At 44.7% G+C, this 17,059-nt stretch overlaps 1 protein-coding gene across 1 annotated transcript in view; it reads right to left on the reverse strand.

The window, feature by feature from the left end:
- Positions 1 to 14,924: 14,924 nt before the first annotated feature.
- NSG2 (neuronal vesicle trafficking associated 2) overlaps positions 14,925 to 17,059 on the reverse strand; it is a 58,071-nt gene continuing 55,936 nt past the window's right edge. Inside the window, exon 5 of the mRNA XM_027084428.1 lies at positions 14,925 to 16,730. Within this exon, the coding sequence (XP_026940229.1) occupies positions 16,539 to 16,730 (192 nt within the window). The 3' untranslated portion in view covers positions 14,925 to 16,538. The remainder of the gene's footprint in view (positions 16,731 to 17,059) is intronic.

The following is a 17,059-nucleotide window of genomic DNA, read 5'->3' on the forward strand; positions in this document are numbered from 1 at the left end:
GGGATTGCTGGGTCATACGGTAATTCTATTTTCAGTTTTTTAAGGAACCTCCATACTGTTCTCCATGGTGGCTGTATCAATTTACATTCCCACCAACAGTGCAAGAGGGTTCCCTTTTCTCCACATCCTCTCCAGCATTTGTTGTTTGTAGATTTTCTGATGATGCCCATTCTGACAAGTGGAGGTGATACCACATTGTAGTTTTGACTTACATTTCTCTAATACTTAGTGATGTTGAGCATATTTTCATGTGTTCATTGGCCATCTGTTTGTCTTCTTTGGAGAAATGTCTCTTTAGATCTTCTGCCCACTTTTTGATTGGGTTGTTTGCTTATTTAGTATTGAGCTGCATGAGTTTATATATTTTGGAGATTAATCCTTTGTCCACTGATTTGTTTGCAAATATTTTCTCCCATTCTGAGGGTTGTCTTTTCGTTTTGTTTATAGTTTCCTTTGCTGTGCAAAAGCTTGTAAGTTTCATTAGGTCCCATTTGTTTATTTTTGTTTTCATTTCCATTACTCTAGGAGGTGGGTCAAAAAAGATCTTGCTCTGATTAATGTCAAAGAGTGTTCTTCCTATGTTTTCCTCTAAGAGTTTTATAGTGTCTGACCTTACATTTAGGTCTTTAACTCATTTTGAGGGTTCTTTTGTGCATGGTGTTAGGGAGTGTTCTAATTTCATTCTTTTACATGTAGCTGTCCAGTTTTCCCAGCACCACTTATTGAAGATCCTGTCTTTTCTCTGTTGTATATCCTTGCATCCTTTGCCATAGATTAGTTGACCATAGGTGCATGGGTTTATCTCTGGGCTTTCTAACCTGCTCCATTGATCTACATGTCTGTTTTTGTGCCAGTACCATGTTGTCTTGATTACTGTAGCTTTGTAGTATAGTCTGAAGTCAGGAAATCTGATTCCTCCAGCTCCATTTTTTTCCCTCAAGATTGCTTTAGTTATTCGGGGTCTTTTGTGTCTCCATATAAATTTTAAGATTTTTTTTCTAGTTTTGTAAAAAAATGCCATTGGTAATTTGATAGGGATTGCATTGAATCTGTAGATTGCTTTGGGTAGTATAGTCATTTTCACAATATTGATTCTTCCAATGCAAGAACATGGTATATCTCTCCATCTGTTTGTGTCATCTTTGATTTCTTTCATCAGTGTCTTATAGTTTTCTGAGTACAGGTCTTTTGTCTCCTTAGGTAGGTTTATTCCTAGGTATTTTATTCTTTTTGTTGCAATGGTGAATAGGATTGTTTCTTTAATTACTTTTTCTGATCTTTTGTTGTTAGTGTATAGGAATGCAAGAGATTTCTGTGCATTAATTTTGTATCCTGCAACTTTACCAAATTCATTGCTTAGCTCTAGTAGTTTTCTGGTGGCATATTTAGGATTCTCTATGTATAGTATCATGTCATCTGCAAACAGTGACAGTTTTACTTATTCTTTTCCAGTTTATATTCCTTTTATTTCATTTTCTTCTCTGATTGCCGTGGCTAGGAGTTCCCAAATTATGTTGAATATTAGTGGCGAGAGTGAACATCCTTCTCTTGCCCTGATCTTAGAGGAAATGCTTTCAGTTTTTCACCATTGAGAATGATGCTTGCTGTAGGTTTGTTGTATACGGCCTTTATTATGTTGAGGTAGTTTCCCTCTATGCCTGCTTTCTGAAGAGTTTTTTTTATCATAAATGGGTGTTGAATTTTGTCAAAAGGTTTTTCTGCATCTATTGAGATTATAATATGGTTTTTATTCTTCAGTTTGTTAGTATGGTGTATCACATTGATTGATTTGTATATATTGAAGAATCCTTGCATCCCTGGGATAAATTCCACTTGATCATGGTGTATGATCTTTTTAATGTGTTGTTGGATTCTGTTTGCTAGTATTTTGTTGAGGATTTTTGCATTTATATTCATCAGTGATATTGGTCTGTAATTTTCTTTTTTTGTAGTATCTTTGTGTGGTTTTGCTATCAGGGTGATGGTGGCCTCATAGAATGAGTTTGGGAGTGCTCCTTCCTCTGCAATTTTTTGGAGGAGCTTGAGAAAGATAGGTGTTAGCTCTTCTCTAAATGTTTGATAGAATTCACCTGTGACGCCCTCTGGTCCTGGACTTTTGTTTGTTGGGAGATTTTTTTTTTAAATTAATTAATTAATTAATTTATTTTTGGCTGTGTTGGGTCATCGTTGCTGCTCCTGGGCTTTCTCTAGTTGTGGCGAGTGAGGGCTACTCTTCGTTGCGGTGTGTGGGCTTCTCACTGTTGTGGCCCCTCCTGTTGCGGAGCATGGGCTCTAGGCGTGCAGGCCTCAGCAGTTGTGGCACATGGGCTCAGTAGTTGTGGCTCTCAGGCTCTAGAGCTCAGGCTCAGCAGCTGTGGTGCATGGGCCCAGCTGCTCTGAAGCATGTGGGATCCTCCCTGGCCAGGGCTCAAACCCGTGTCCCCTGCATTGGCAGGCAGATTCCCAACCACTGCGCCACCACAGAAGCCCTGTTGGGAGATTTTTAATCACAGTTTCAATTTCATTACTTGTGATTGGTCTGTTCGTATTTTCTATTTCTTTCTGGTTCAGTCTTGGAAGGTTATAGCTTTCTAAGAATTTGTCCATGTCTTCCAGATTGTCCATTTTATTGGCATAGAGTTGATTGTAGTACTCTCTTATGATGCTTTGTGTTTCTGCACTGTCCAGTGTAACTTCTCCTTTTTCATTTCTAATTTTATTGATTTGAGTCCTCTTCCTTTTTTTCTTGATGAGTCTGGTTAAAGGTTTATCAATTTTGTTTATCTTCTCAAAGAACCATCTTTTAGTTTTATTGATCTTTGCTATTGTTTTCTTTGTTTTTATTTTGTTTATTTCTGCTCTGATCTTTATGATTTCTTTCCTTCTACTAACTTTGGGTTTTGTTTGTTCTTCTTTCTCTAATTCCTTTAGGTTTAAGGTTAGATTGTTTATTTGAGATTTCTCTTGTTTTTTAGATAGGATTGTATTGCTCTAAACTTCCCTCTTAGAACTACTTTTGCTGCACCCCATAGGTTTTGGATCATCGTGTTTTCATTGTCATTTGTCTCTAGGTATTTTTTGATTTCCTCTTTGATTTCTTCAGTGATCTCTTGGTTATTTAGTAATGTATTGTTTAGCTTCCTTGTGTTTGTGTTTTTTTAAAGTTTTTCCCTGTAATTGATTTCTAATCTCATAGCATTGTGGTCAGAAAAGATGCTTGATATGATTTCAGTCTTCTTAAATTTACCGAGGCTTGATTTGTGACACAAGATATGATCTATCCTGGAGAATGTTCCATCTGCACTTGAAAACGAAGTGTAATCTGCTGTTTTCAGATGGAATGTCCTATAAACATCAATTAAATCTATCTGGTCTATTTTTTTTTTTTTTTTTTTTTTTTTTTTTTTCGGTATGCGGGTAGATCACTGCTGTGGTCTCTCCCGTTGCGGAGCACAGGCTCCGGACGCACAGGCTCAGCGGCCATGGCTCATGGGCCCAACCGCTCCACGGCATGTGGGATCCTCCCGGACCAGGGCACGAACCCGTGTCCCCTGCATCGGCAGGTGGACTCTCAACCACTGCGCCACCAGGGAAGCCCTGGTCTATTTTGTCATTTAAAACTTGTGTTTCCTTATTAATTTTCTGTCTGGATGATCTGTCCATTGGTGTAAGTGAAGTGTTAAAGTCCCCTACTGTTATTGTGTTACTGTTGATTTCGTCTTTCATAGCTGTTAGTATTTGCCTTATGTATTGAGGTGCTCCTATGTTGGGTACATATATATTTATAATTGTTATGTCTTCTTGTTGGATTGATCCCTTGATCATTATGTAGTCCTTCCTCATCTCTTGTAACATTCTTTATTTTAAAGTCTATTTTATCTGATATGAGTATTGCTACTTCAGCTTCTTTTGACTTCTATTTGCATGGAATACCTTTTTCCATCCCCTCACTTTCAGTCTGCATGTGTCCCTAGGTCTGAAGTGGGTCTCTTGTAGACAGCAAATATATGGGTCTTGTTTTTGTATCCATTCAGCAAACCTGTGTCTTTTGGTTGGAGCCTTTAATCCATTCACATTTAAGGTAATTATAAATATATATGTTCTTTTACCATTTTCTTAATTGTTTTGGGATTGTTTTTGTAGGTACTTTTCTTCTCTGTGTTTCCCACTTAGAGAAGTTCCTTTAACGTTTGTTGTAGAGCTGGTTTGGTGATGCTGAATTCTCTTAGCTTTTGCTTGTCTGTAAAGCTTTTGTTTTCTCTGTCAAATCAGAATGAGATCATTGACGGGTAGAGTAATCTTGGTTGTAGGTTCTTCCCTTTCATCACTTTAAATATATTGTGCCACTCCCTTCTGGCTTGTAGAGTTTCTGCTGAGAAATTAACTGTTAACCTTATGGGAGTTCCCTTGTATATTATTTGTCATTTTTCCCTTGTTGCTTTTAATAATTTTTCTTTGTCTTTAATTTTTGTCAGTTTGATTACTATGTGTCTTGGCGTGTTTCTCCTTGGGTTTACCCTGCCTGGGACTCTTTGTGCTTCCTGGACTTGGGTGGCTATTTCCTTTCCCGTGTTAGGGAAGTTTTCAACTAAAATCTCTTCAAGTGTTTTCTCGGGTCTTTTTCTCTCTCTCTCTTCTTCTGGGATTCCTATAATGCAAATGTTAGTGTGTTTAATGTTGTCCCAGAGGTCTCTTAGGCTGTCTTCACTTCTTTACATTCTTTTATCTTTATTCTGTTCCACAGCAGTGAATTACATCATTCTGTCTTCCAGGTCACTTATCCGTTCTTCTGCCTCTGTTTTTCTGCTATTGATTCCTTCTAGTGTATTTTTCACTTCAGTTATGGTATTGTTCATCTCTGTTTGTTTGTTCTTTAATTCTTCTAGGTATTTGTTCCTTAGTTCTTCTAGGTCTTTGTTAAACATTTTCTTGCATCTTCTCGATCTTTGCCTCCATTCTTTTTCTGAGGTCCTCAATCATCCTCACTATCATTATTCTGAATTCTTTTTCTGGAAGGTTGCCTATCTCCACTTGATTTAATTGTTTTTCTGGGGTTTTATCTTGTTCCTTCATCTGGTACATAGCCCTCTGCCTTTTCATTTTGTCTACCTTTCTTTGAATATGGTTTTTGTTCCACAGGCTGCAGGATTGTAGTTCTTCTTGCTTCTGCTGTCTGCCCTCTGGTGAATGAGGCTATCTAAGAGGCTTGTGCAAGCTTCCTAAGGGGAGAGACTGGTGGTGGGTAGAGCTGGGTGTTGCTTTTGTGGGCAGTGCTCAGTAAAACTTTAATCCACTTATCTGATGATAGATTGGGCTGAGTTCCCTCCCTGTTTGTTGGCCTGAGGCAACCCAGCACTGGAGGTTATAGGCTCTTTGTTGGGGCTAACTGTGGGCTCTGGGAGGGCTCATGCCAACAGAACTTCTGCTGCCAGTGTCCTTGTCCAGGGTGTGGGGGGGAAACATTTCAACCCACAACAGAGTTCACCAGACCTAGGTACATTTCCAGCAGTGGGATCCTATGCTCTAGGGTCCTAAGAGGATGCAACCCCTACTTGTGTGTTTTTCTGCAATATAATGTAAATGAATATTCTTCCCCTACTGTCAGAGCACCTTGGAATTCCCAAAACATCTGGATCCTTTCTCAAAGGACCTTTCTAGCCATGGTATGAAGTAGGGATCCAGACCCCCACTTCACAGATGAGGAAAGTGTGGCTCAGAGAGGTGAAGTGACCTGCCCTAGGGCCCGTGGGCAGAGAGCAGTGAAACTGGGATTCAAATCCGGGTCTCTTTGACTCCCAGCCCAGGACTTGGATGCCACCTATTTGCTGACAGCACCTTCATTTTCTCTTTCAAGAGCTCACTGGTCTGAATTGTGTTGTTGTTGTTTTTTTCCTTGTTAATTAGTGGGACAATTTGCATAGAAGGGAATAAATTGCTGACATAGAGAGACACATCCTCCTAATCAAATGTGTTTGTTTAAAGCTGCAGGGGAAAGAGCTGACCTGTGGAGATGCTGTGGATGCTGTCATCCTGCAGGAGAGTGGGACTGGGGGCCTCCAAGCCAGATGGCAGAAGGCCACAAGGAGGATGGAGGATGGCGAGGGTGGGCACAAATGGACTCCACACAAGGGTGCAGAGACGCACACCTGGGTGCCAGAGCAGCAGGGCGGGTGTAAACCTCAGCACCTGACTCCTCTGAGCCTCTGTTTCTTCATTTATAAAATGAAAGAATACCTACCATATATTCTACTGTATATATAAAGAATTATGAAATAAGTAATGTAATAGAGGAATAGACAAGGAGCTATGGAGGCCCAGAAGAGGGACAAGTCTGTACCACGAGGCTGACGAGAGTGAGCCTGAGAATGGTGAGAAGGGCAGGGAGGGTATGAAACTCACTCTGTAAGTTCAGGTGGGCAAGATCGCTCTCTTTTTTTCCCCCCAAACTCAGTTAAACTCCTGTCTTGAGCCTTCATTCTGCTGGGCCAGCAGGAGATGTAGCCTCAGCCATTCAAGGAATTTGGTTCTGGGATCTGAAGCATCTCTTAGAGACACAGCATGCCTGTCTCCATGGTCTTTTCAGTCTGCTTTTGAGCCACAGATGAACCCCTACAGTCTTCTGGATGAAGACTGTACAGCATGTCCATTCTCCGGACATGACTTTGCTCTCTGGGGCCTAGGTGCCCTTGGGTGGGGGAGGGGGCACTTGGTGCCCTTAGCATGCAAGATCCCTCTTCTCTCTGAGATTCCCCAACCTCTCTGCTCCATCCGCTGCTCCCTTCAGCCCAGGGGATCCTTTCTGGAATGAGACAAATCTTTCTACATGTTTCTTCAAAACACTTCATCTGTACCCAGGAATTATCTCCCCTCTGTGGTGTAGATTTTGGAAACAAAAGCAAGAAGTTCAGGAAAGCGCTTCCTGCTTTCCTTCCTGCCTTATCCTTTTCCCACGCAAGAAAGATACCTATTTCAATAAGGCATGGTGAGGAGGATGGAGAGAGGGGAAAAAATGAAACAGTGTCCCAGCTTACAGGGCATTTGAGGCTGTGGGTGCTGTGAAGGGCCATCCTGGTGGGACTGAGTGTGTGTGGTGAGGGGGGTGTGGTCCATGGAAGACATGGGGGGTGGGAGGAGCCAGGGTGCAGACTGCAATGGGCTTTCAACGTCAAGTCTGGGAGACTGGACTTAATCTTAAGGACCAGGAGGAACATTGAGAGGCTACAGGCAGGGGAGTCATGGAGTCCATTTAAGCCAGTGAGAAACCTGGATGGGAAGAAAAACTAAAGGAGGGAGATTGTAAGGAGGCATCTGAGGGAAGAGTGAGGGGGACCTGGACTCAGATTCTGGCAAAGGAAGGGGCCAACTCAAGTCACTTTGAAACTGGAATGGTCAGAACTTAGCAGCCGATAAAATGTTCATTGATATAAAGGGAAGCATCTAAAATGGCACCTGGGTTTCCAGTCTGGTGACATCATCACCCAATTTAAAGCACATGGGCATATAACATAGTTGGGGGAAATATGATGAAGGTTCTTGGGAACATGTTGACTTTGAGGTGCCCGCAAGGGTAGTCAGTTGGCAAGAAACAGCATGAAGAGATATATATGAGTATGAATCTCAGTAGAAAGATCTGGGCTGGAAACAGACATTTAGAAGTTATTGGCATAGAGATGTTTTTTTCATCCATCCCTTCAACCATCCACCCAGGAGATCACTGACAAGTAATCTGATGATAAAAATAGATTGTAGTCATTCTGTGATACAGGGATACACAGGATTTGGGGGGACTGCTATGGAGAATCCTACCCAGTTTGGAGAGATCAGGGAGATCACAGAAAAAGTGACACCTGAACTGAGTCCTGAGGTGTGAATTGGAAAGTGCTTGATGGGTGAGAGAACTTGGAGGCTGAGGAGGTCACCTGAGGATGGAGCTGGAATCATGAACATAACCCCAGAGGAAGGTCATTGTCACAACCTGTCCTAAACAAGGCATGGTGTTCAGGTGGAACATGGATTTCATTTATGTATTGGTCATGGTAATTCTTTTTACTGTAACAAATAAAACCCAGAATTTCATTAATAACACCATAAAAGTTGTTTTTCATTCATGTAACAGCCCAGTGTAGGCAGGCGGCTCTCCATACGGTGATTCAGGGATCCAGGCTCCTTCTATCTTGTGGCTCCATCATCCCCCCAAGAGTCCTCAGCTTTACAACATCGCAGAGTAGGGAGGAGTGGGAAGGAAGAGACAATAGAGATTCTGCACTATCTGCTTAAAAGTGCCATCCTAGAAGGGACACACATCACTTCCACCTTCCACTCACAGTCGAATGTTGAAAACTAGTATATAATGAAGCTTAGAAACAAGAGTGGGTGAGAAAGATAATCCCTTACCAACTGAAGCCCTCATGGTGACAACTCCATGCTATAGAAGGTGGTCATGGACTTTCAATAGAACCAGGGATCTCTGTCACTCTCAGCATCAAAGTGAGCGATAGAGGGAGCATGGGTAACTGTTGTAGGGGAGGATGATTTGGCTGCAATAGGGCTCAGTAAGAAAGCTGATGTGACAGATTCACAGTCTTCCATGGGTGCAGATAGGAGTAGTTATGGTGCGTGGCCAGTTACTTCCAACCCAAGCATGATAGCTGTTCCTCAAATTTGCCTTTTAGTGAAGCCCTATGGATTCATGTTGGGGTCCCAAGTAGAGTGTGCAGGAGGTAAAGGTGCTGTCAATATAATAAAAGAATAAAAGAACTGTTTGGTTAAAACTCTGTAGGGCACAGGGAACACAAGCAGTCCTGCAGTGGTCCTCTGATGATAGACTGAAATACAAAGGGAAAAGGGTATCTTCTCCCTTTACCCCACCAGAGCCTGAGGAAAGTGGAAACTACAGGACCCCAGGGCATCAGTGGCCCTGCCCATCAGAGTCTGAGAAATTCTGGGTATCCAGGGAGCTCAGTGGATAACAGACCCAAGCAGGTTCACACCTGTTCTCCAGCACATGTGAGAGTCCACCTGGGCTAGGAAGAGTGGTCTTCGTAAGAGGATGGAATCTCCCAAAGGCAGATGGGGGCAGGTGTCTATGACATTTAAGGTGCTATTGTTATTAAGACCCCATCATTACTCTCAGTGGTGAGGCCTGAGAAACTCAGCTTAAATATAACACAATGCATTGAGCCATTCAAAAATGTTAGCTTTCAGAAAATAAATGGCTCTCTCTATATGTCTTACAATGAAACACAAAGCAAGATGGTTACCCTAAAACACAAAGTTTACGAATCAAAATGTGTCTCTAGTGATGTCAGAAATTCTAAATGTCAAAAAAGGCATGTATCTGAAACATTACATGTATACGAGAGATGAATAAGTAAATATATTGTAAATAATAGTCATCTGTCTCACTGTCAGAGAAAGAAATTACAACCAAGCAAAGAGAGGATGTTAGAATAAACCCTTTACATTGGAACCAGAGGTATCAAAATAAACCTATGTTTGATTTTGATAGAGATAGATAGATAGATGATAGATGATAAAAGAGAAATATGGAGAGAGAGAGAGAGAGAGAGAGAGATGGAGAATGACAGAGAGAGAGAGAGAGGTGTGTGTGTGTACATGGACTGCTGTACCTCCATCATTTCCTAACTCTGTCCACTGAGAGGAACTAGAAGCAATGGCACTCCTCTAGAACAACTAACATCAGATCTTGGTTTCTAAATACGATTTCTCAACAAAAAAGAATCAGAGCTCCTTGGAGTCATGGTTGATTCCAGGACTGGGAAAGGGAGAACACAAGATGAGCCTGGAGCATCTTGTAGTGCCAGAAACTAAGAAAACACTGAAAACAAGTGGGACGTGTATAAAATAGATGACTAATGAGAACCTACTGTATAGCTCAGGCAACTCTACTCAGTGCTCTGTGGTGACCTAAATGGGAAAGAAATCCAAAAAAGAGGGGGTATATGTATACGTATAGCTGATTCACTTTGCTGTACAGCAGAAACTAGCACAATATTGTAAAGCAACTATACTCAATAAAAATTTTTTTTTAAGTTAAAAAAAAATAAAGTGAAGAAAACAGAAGTGGGATGTGTCAAAAGGACACAGGAACCAACCTGAAAGAGCTTCCAGTTACAAAAGCTGAAACAATTTGAGCAACAAAATAGAGTATTTGATTATAACCCAAAGAATATATAAATATCCTTGAGTCCACACTAATAAAATGAATGATTGAATCAACACATAAATGGGGACAAGAAACAACTCTTCCTTTCAGAAGAATTCTGATAAATAAAAGTAGAAGAAATAGAAAATTACTACTAGAACACTACAGTAGTAATTGTTGCAGGCAAGACCCACTGATGAATGCTAAAATTAGTGTCAGAAAGTTTAAGGAGAAACAGGATATTTGTACATCCTCCAAGTACCTTCCCCCCAGTTTTTACTAATTACAGAGGGAAACATGGTAACATTACAATGGAGAAACTTGGAAAACACCACCTAAACTGAGGGGTCAAGGTTAACAACACTAAGAATAAGACAGATCAATATCACATACCCCATAACGTGATGCACTAAGAACGGCATATCCCCTCAGAATCCCCAAAATCATATCTTAAGTGTAACTATGGGAAAACAGCAGACAAACCCCAAATTGAGGGACAATCTACAGAAGAGTTCTCTTCAAAAGTGTCAAGGTCATGAAAGACAAGGTAAGACAGAGGAACTGTCACAAATAAGAGAAGACTAAGCAGACGACTAAATGTAACGTGGGATCCTGGAAGGATTTTAGTGGAAACCTCGTGAAATCTAAAGTCTGTAGTTTGATTGTTTCTTTTTTTTTTTTTTTTTTAATGCATGTAAGGAGTTTGATCAAAATTGTTTCTGGAAATGTGATGGAGACCTCAAAGCAATATTTAATGTCTTAGCAGCCGCATGGCACAGGGATATCGGCTCGGTGCTTTGTGACCGCCTGGAGGGGTGGGATAGGGAGGGTGGGAGGGAGGGAGACGCAAGAGGGAAGAGATATGGGAACATATGTATATGTATAACTGATTCATTTTGTTATAAAGCAGAACTAACCACCATTGTAAAGCAATTATACCCCAATAAAGATGTTAAAAAAATAAATAAAATTACAAAAAGTGACATTAGCAACCATTCTAGAAGAAGCACACAGCCTCTGTAGAAATACAAGTAAATTCGCTCTTTTTCTTTAAAAAAAAATATTTAATGTCTTCATTAAAATGATATATTTGTGTCTTAGTTTAGCAAATAAAAACTGTTAGTAGACAGAGGAAGATGGGGTGCATGTGGCTCTGTGTCAGGGAGTCTGCTCTGACGATCTCTGGGAGGCCTGGAAAGAAAGGGGTGTGCCCATGAGCTTCCTAAGGGCCCATGGGAGGTAATCGACTTCTGGGCTATGGGCGCTTCACAGCCACTGCATTATTTTAAGACACGGCGACTCTATTGGGTTGTGGGGGGGTGTTATTTATAAATAATTCCAATTTACGAATAAGGAAACTGAGTCTGAGTGAGACTTATTAAGATATAGCAGCCACAATTTGTTGAGTGCCCGCTACAGGTAGAAATTTATTATTTCATTGCATTCTTGCAAAACGAGGTAGATACAATTATTATGCCCGTTTTAGAGATTGGGAAGCTGCAGCTTAGAGAGGGGAAGGGAACTGGCCAAGGCTACAGAGCCAGGAGGAGCAGAGCCTGGGAGCCACACTTCTCCAGGGCTGTCTCACCCTCTGCCACGCACCCCACTTCACACTCAGCCCAAACCCAGCACAGAGCCCACCATGGACCTAGAACTGAAGCATAATTACAGCAAGTCAGTTCGCACCTCCAGACACTGTTTCCCTTGGAAGGAGACAGGGAGGCAGAGGCACAGACAAGGACAGACAAGAACAGAGAAGAGACAGAGCAGAGAGTCTGAAAAGGTGTGGCCACCTCTCAGGGCAACTCGGACTCATGGTCTCTGGGGCTGGGTTCTCAGAAACACATCATTTCTGACAAAAGAGCAGAGTCAGATGAACACCCCTCTGTGCCAGACTGCATCTCACGGCATTGATATTGCCAAGGAAACCAGCCTTCAACGGTTCCCGAGAGCTATTTTTCTAAAGAGACAGTGTTGTATACTTCTTGAAAAAATTATCAGAGATTTATTTCTTTTCTTTTCTTTTTTTTTTGCGGTACGCGGGCCTCTCACTGTTGTGGCCTCTCTCGTTGCGGAGCACAGGCTCCGGACGCGCAGGCTCAGCGACCATGGCTCACGGGCCCAGCCACTCCGTGGCATGTGGGATCTTCCCGGACCAGGGCACGAACCCATGTCCCCTGCATCGGCAGGCGGACTCTCAACCACTGCGCCACCAGGGAAGCTGGGAAATTTATTTCTTATTCTTCCTCCACATGAATTCCCCCTGGGATTAAAGCCCATCGTAGGGGTGGAGGGGGGATAAAGTGATTCATAGCAACTCCAAGTGGTCTTTCAATTTTCCAGAAAAATGTACATCTCCCTAATATGTTCAAACCTGATTGACTGCTGGGATCACCCCAGGCGCCATTCCTGCCTCTCCCCAAGTTGAAGCGATTGTTCCTTCATTTATCTCCCTCCCCCTCTCCCTGGCCTGGACCGTGAGCCCCAGGGCAGTAGCAGCAGTTTCCTGTGCCTGCTTAATCTTCGCATCCAGCACTGGCACTGGGGAGACATCCCAGGGGCATCTGTGAGGGGCAGCCTTGGGCTGTCTCCTCGGCACCTTTATGAGGCTGTTCCCATGGCCTGGGAGGACGGCTCTGCGGTGTCTTCTCTCCACCTCCTGATTTCTTCCTGTCAAAATGCAAAATCCTTCAAGGTCCAGGTCTAAGTTCAGTTCCTCCAAGAACCCCAGGCTGGCACCCCACTGCCACGCTCTCCCCTCCTAAGAACTTCTGTCCCAGCTCCTCTCCTGCACACCTGATTGTCTGACCTCCCCCAAAACTGTGACCATCTTGAGAGAGGTTCCCACTGCTGGAGAGCAGATTAAAAAATGAGCAAAAGCCACGAACAGATCTTGTTCTACAAACCAAGGCACTGTTTTTATCATCATCTCCTGGTTCCCCTTGGCCCTTTGTCAGCCAGCAGCGCCCTGCAAAACCCCATCCTCCAAAACCCAGGGCAGCTTTCCCCCGACCAAACCCCCTTTGGTTAAACTCTTCTAGAACCAATCTCCCACTCCTTGGATACTTGTGGGAGGAGTTAAGCATCCTCCTTTTTTCTGATGAGAAAATTCCAACTCCGCCAGGAATAGCACATGGTCCCAGGGTCGCTCCTAAAATCAGAAATCTCTGTCCCCGTCTCCTGTCCCTGACGTTCTCCCTTCCTTCCAGTCGTACTCCCAGAGCCTGTTCATTCCAGAGAAAAGATAGCTTTGGTTTATTTTTTGAGGCAATGGAGTGGCAAATCCATTTATGACAGAATGTTTGAACATGTGTTCACTAAGTCTTTAGCTGACTTTGCGTAATTGAGAAAAATAGTGGGTGTTTATGCCTTGGCCATAAGGATGAGGCTGCCTCTGAGAGTGGGAGGCCAGCCCACAGCCTGACCCTGCCTGCCCAGCTCACCAGTCCCTGAACAGAGGCTGCAGTCTAAGGCCTTATGGGTGCAGGTGCGGTTGTCTAAGGCCCGTTTGTGCTCAGCCGCCTTTGTGCAGGAGCCGTGCTACCTCTCTCCTCCTTCCCTCCAGCAGTGCCTGCATGGCCCCCCCCCCCCCCCCAGTGCAGCAATGAGGCTGGGGAATCAGCCTCCAGCTCTGCCCACAGTCAATCTTGACCTCTCCCCCAATGGTCTGCCATCTGAGGTTGAGAAGAGCTGTGAACACAAACTAGAAACTCCCAAGCAAAAGGCAGAGATAAGCGGTTACTGCTGGAATGGCACTGTGGTTGAGAAGCTGGTACCCAAATATGTGGGTTGGAATCACGCCTCAGCCGCTTCCTAACTTCAGGCCTCAGGTGGAGGTGCTGCGCTGCTCTTTCATCTCAAAATAGGTGTGATGATGACATGATGACAGTGATGTTGAGTATGGGGGTACCTACCTCACGGAGATGGCGGAAGGGTTACAGGAACCAGGATGCTCAAAACGCTTAGGGCTTGGAATGTAGAAAGGGACCTTTAAATGTTTGCTATCCTTAACATTCACTGCTGATACTGAATTCAGGCTGAGAATAAGCTAGTTCGCTTTTATAAGTGTGACGTGACTTTCTGAGGCATGAACCTTGACGGCATTACTTTGGGGTCTTACAGAAGCAGTCGAGGGGGATACAGTAGTCACACACACCTGGGTTTGAATCCCAGCTCATCCGCTGTAGCCCCAGGGCATCTCTCCATCCCTCTGAGCCTCAGTCTCTTCATCTGTCAAATGGGGACCAATAATCTCTACCTGCCTAGGTAATAATAAGCCTTAAAGGAGCTCATTATGAAAACGGACCACTCATCACCCACCAGCTTCCTCCTTAAGCTATTGGCCAAATGCATTCTGTCAATGGCACCCTCAGACTCTTCTTGTGCCAATGTCTGTTTCCACATCCGACCCTACCTCCAGACTTCAGAGAGTGAATATGTGTCATTCGTGGCTGAATGCCCCATGCCCGGCACAGCCTGGCCCTCTGCAGGTGCTCAGCAGATGCTCATAGGATGAAGGATGCTGGGCTGCAAGATAAGAGCCAGGTGCACCTCTTGGTCCTTTGCTTTTGATCTCAGCATCATTTCAGACCCATTCGGCTGAGGGTGGAGTTCCCTCCACAGCCCAGATCCAGCCCCAGCCTAACAGGACACTCTGCCCCCAGAGCTCACCCATCCTCAGGGACCCCTGCCCCCAGCATCTTCCCCAGCAGGCTCCCTGAGCAGAAGATAAAGAAAAATGCAAAGGAAGGTCAAGACCCAGACACATCTATCTTTATTTGTTTCCTGTCAGAAAAGTCCAAGGATTACACCAAAAAATACTTCAGCCTCTGCTACCTACCGACAAAAATACACCACAAAATTATAAAGCGCTCAGCAGTTTTGCTAGGGACAACTTGTTATTCCGCTTTAGGTGACCAATGAATTTACAAGTGACTCGAGGTGACTGAAGGGTGGGGAGGGAGGAAAGGTCAGATGATAGCTTTCAGCAGACTAGTTTGAGCTACGCTTGTCTTATTACCCAGCTATTATGTACGATGATTTCAGCATCATAGCAAAGCCACACACAACAAAATGCCCTTTAAACGGCCTGTTTGAGCTTCGAGGGGAGCCAGTACCACATCTCATACAGCCTCTCCCAGCCAGTGCTGGTTTGCTGGACCTGAAGCCAACGCCACACAGAGGGGCTCTCCCCAAAACGTTTGCGGGAGCGCCTGAGGTGGGACCAGGGCCACGGGAGGCCTGGGCAATGTCGGATGCTGCCACCTGGCTAGGAGCTTCCAGAACCAGACTGTGGAGTTTGGACGGTGCCCCCTGTCAACACAAAGGAGTGGCCAAAAGACGGCCACAGGTCTTAGCTTCCTTTAGAAATGATTTGGCTTTGCTGCAGCTCCAGTGAAAAGTCTCCCTGGCTGTCACCTGAGGTTCCTGGTTAGGACCCTTCCTGTTCTTCCTCGTGTTATTAGCACTTTGGGAAACAGCAAACAGACACAGATTTTAAACTTGGTGCTGTGCTTATAGCTTGGCCAAATGTCACATGCCCACGCTGGGCTTTCTTCCCGCAGCCTCTCCTTTCTTCTCTTTCTACCCTTTCTGTCTCCTGGGCAGTACCCAGGTGTAGGGCTAGAAACACAAGAGAAAGACAAAGGAAGTCTGTCCGCTGCTCAGTGTTTCTTATGCCCTACACATCCCTAGGCCATGCAGCCCGGCCCCAGCTCCGATGCCCATACAGACGAGTTTGTGCTAACTTTGCAAAACACACGACGTGGTGGAGGCTTTTCTCTCTGGGTTGCATGCATCCTGGGCTTATAAATGCCAAAATCAGTCCTTCTCTCCAACTCAGAAGTTCCTAACTTCTGGTATTCCTCCCCTGCAGACCGGAGGCCAAGGCAAGCAGCCCGCCTGCATCACTCACAAGTTCTGGACCTTCCGAAGCTCACACGGAAGCTACCCTCTCTCGTCTAAGAGGCCCAGAGCATCTGTGCTCTTTACTACCCTTCAGTGTCTTCCAGGTGCAGCCAGTCTCACCCTTTTTTGTTCATTTTCTTTGTTTCTTTCCTCTTCCGTTTTTAAATTTTCCTAACAAATAATAAGCAGTGGCTTTGAAAATATCTTACATGGGAACAGTCAACACGAAACATGCCTTTGTACATGAGCCTGACTCGGGGACGAATCAACCATACCAAAGGACGAAAAGAAATATTGATTCAGACAACTCCAGTGCAGGAGATTTTCGGTGAGATACCCCCACCCCCACCCCCGGCCCCACCCCCGCCCCCATATCCCGGGAGTACAGTGTTGTCTTGTAACTGGAGCTTGGCTTAGCCCGCGGGGGTCCCCCTCTCCGCCCCCGATTCTGGCTGGGGGTGGGCCTCTAATGGCCCTGGGTCTTGGGCGGCTTGGGCTCGTGGATGACGGCGGCTGCCGACAGCCACGGCCCGATGGCCCGGGCAGTGCTCTGCTTGGCCACGCTGTAGTGGCTGATGACCGTGTAGAAGCGGCTTCTGGAACTGGGGTCCTGGGATGAGTAGTAAGCATCCAGGGAGGCCGGGATACAGCGCTTGTGCTGGGGAAGAGAGAGACAGAGTCAGGGGTAGCTCGGTGGACTGCTTCCGACCCGCCCTGCAACACGGCCACCCCACCTGGGGCCCACAGGCACGCCAGGCTCTCAGCCAGAGGGCGGGGGATGGTACCTGGCCTGCGCCTGGCCCTCATCAGGCCTTCCCCAGCGTCATCACCATCATCAAAGCTGCCACCTACTTGAAGCCAGAAGAAACTAACCTGATGCTAGGCTGTAGGTTCCCAGAGGTGGAGAGGTGGTAGGAGAAATGGGTGAAGGTGGTCAAAAGGTACAAATTTCCAGTTATAAAATAAATAAGTCCTGGGGATGCAATG

Source organism: Aethalodelphis obliquidens, unplaced genomic scaffold (genome assembly GCF_003676395.1).
Source record: "Aethalodelphis obliquidens isolate GAN/ISIS:26980383/991018 unplaced genomic scaffold, ASM367639v1 scaffold52, whole genome shotgun sequence".
Lineage (NCBI taxonomy): Eukaryota > Metazoa > Chordata > Mammalia > Artiodactyla > Delphinidae > Aethalodelphis > Aethalodelphis obliquidens.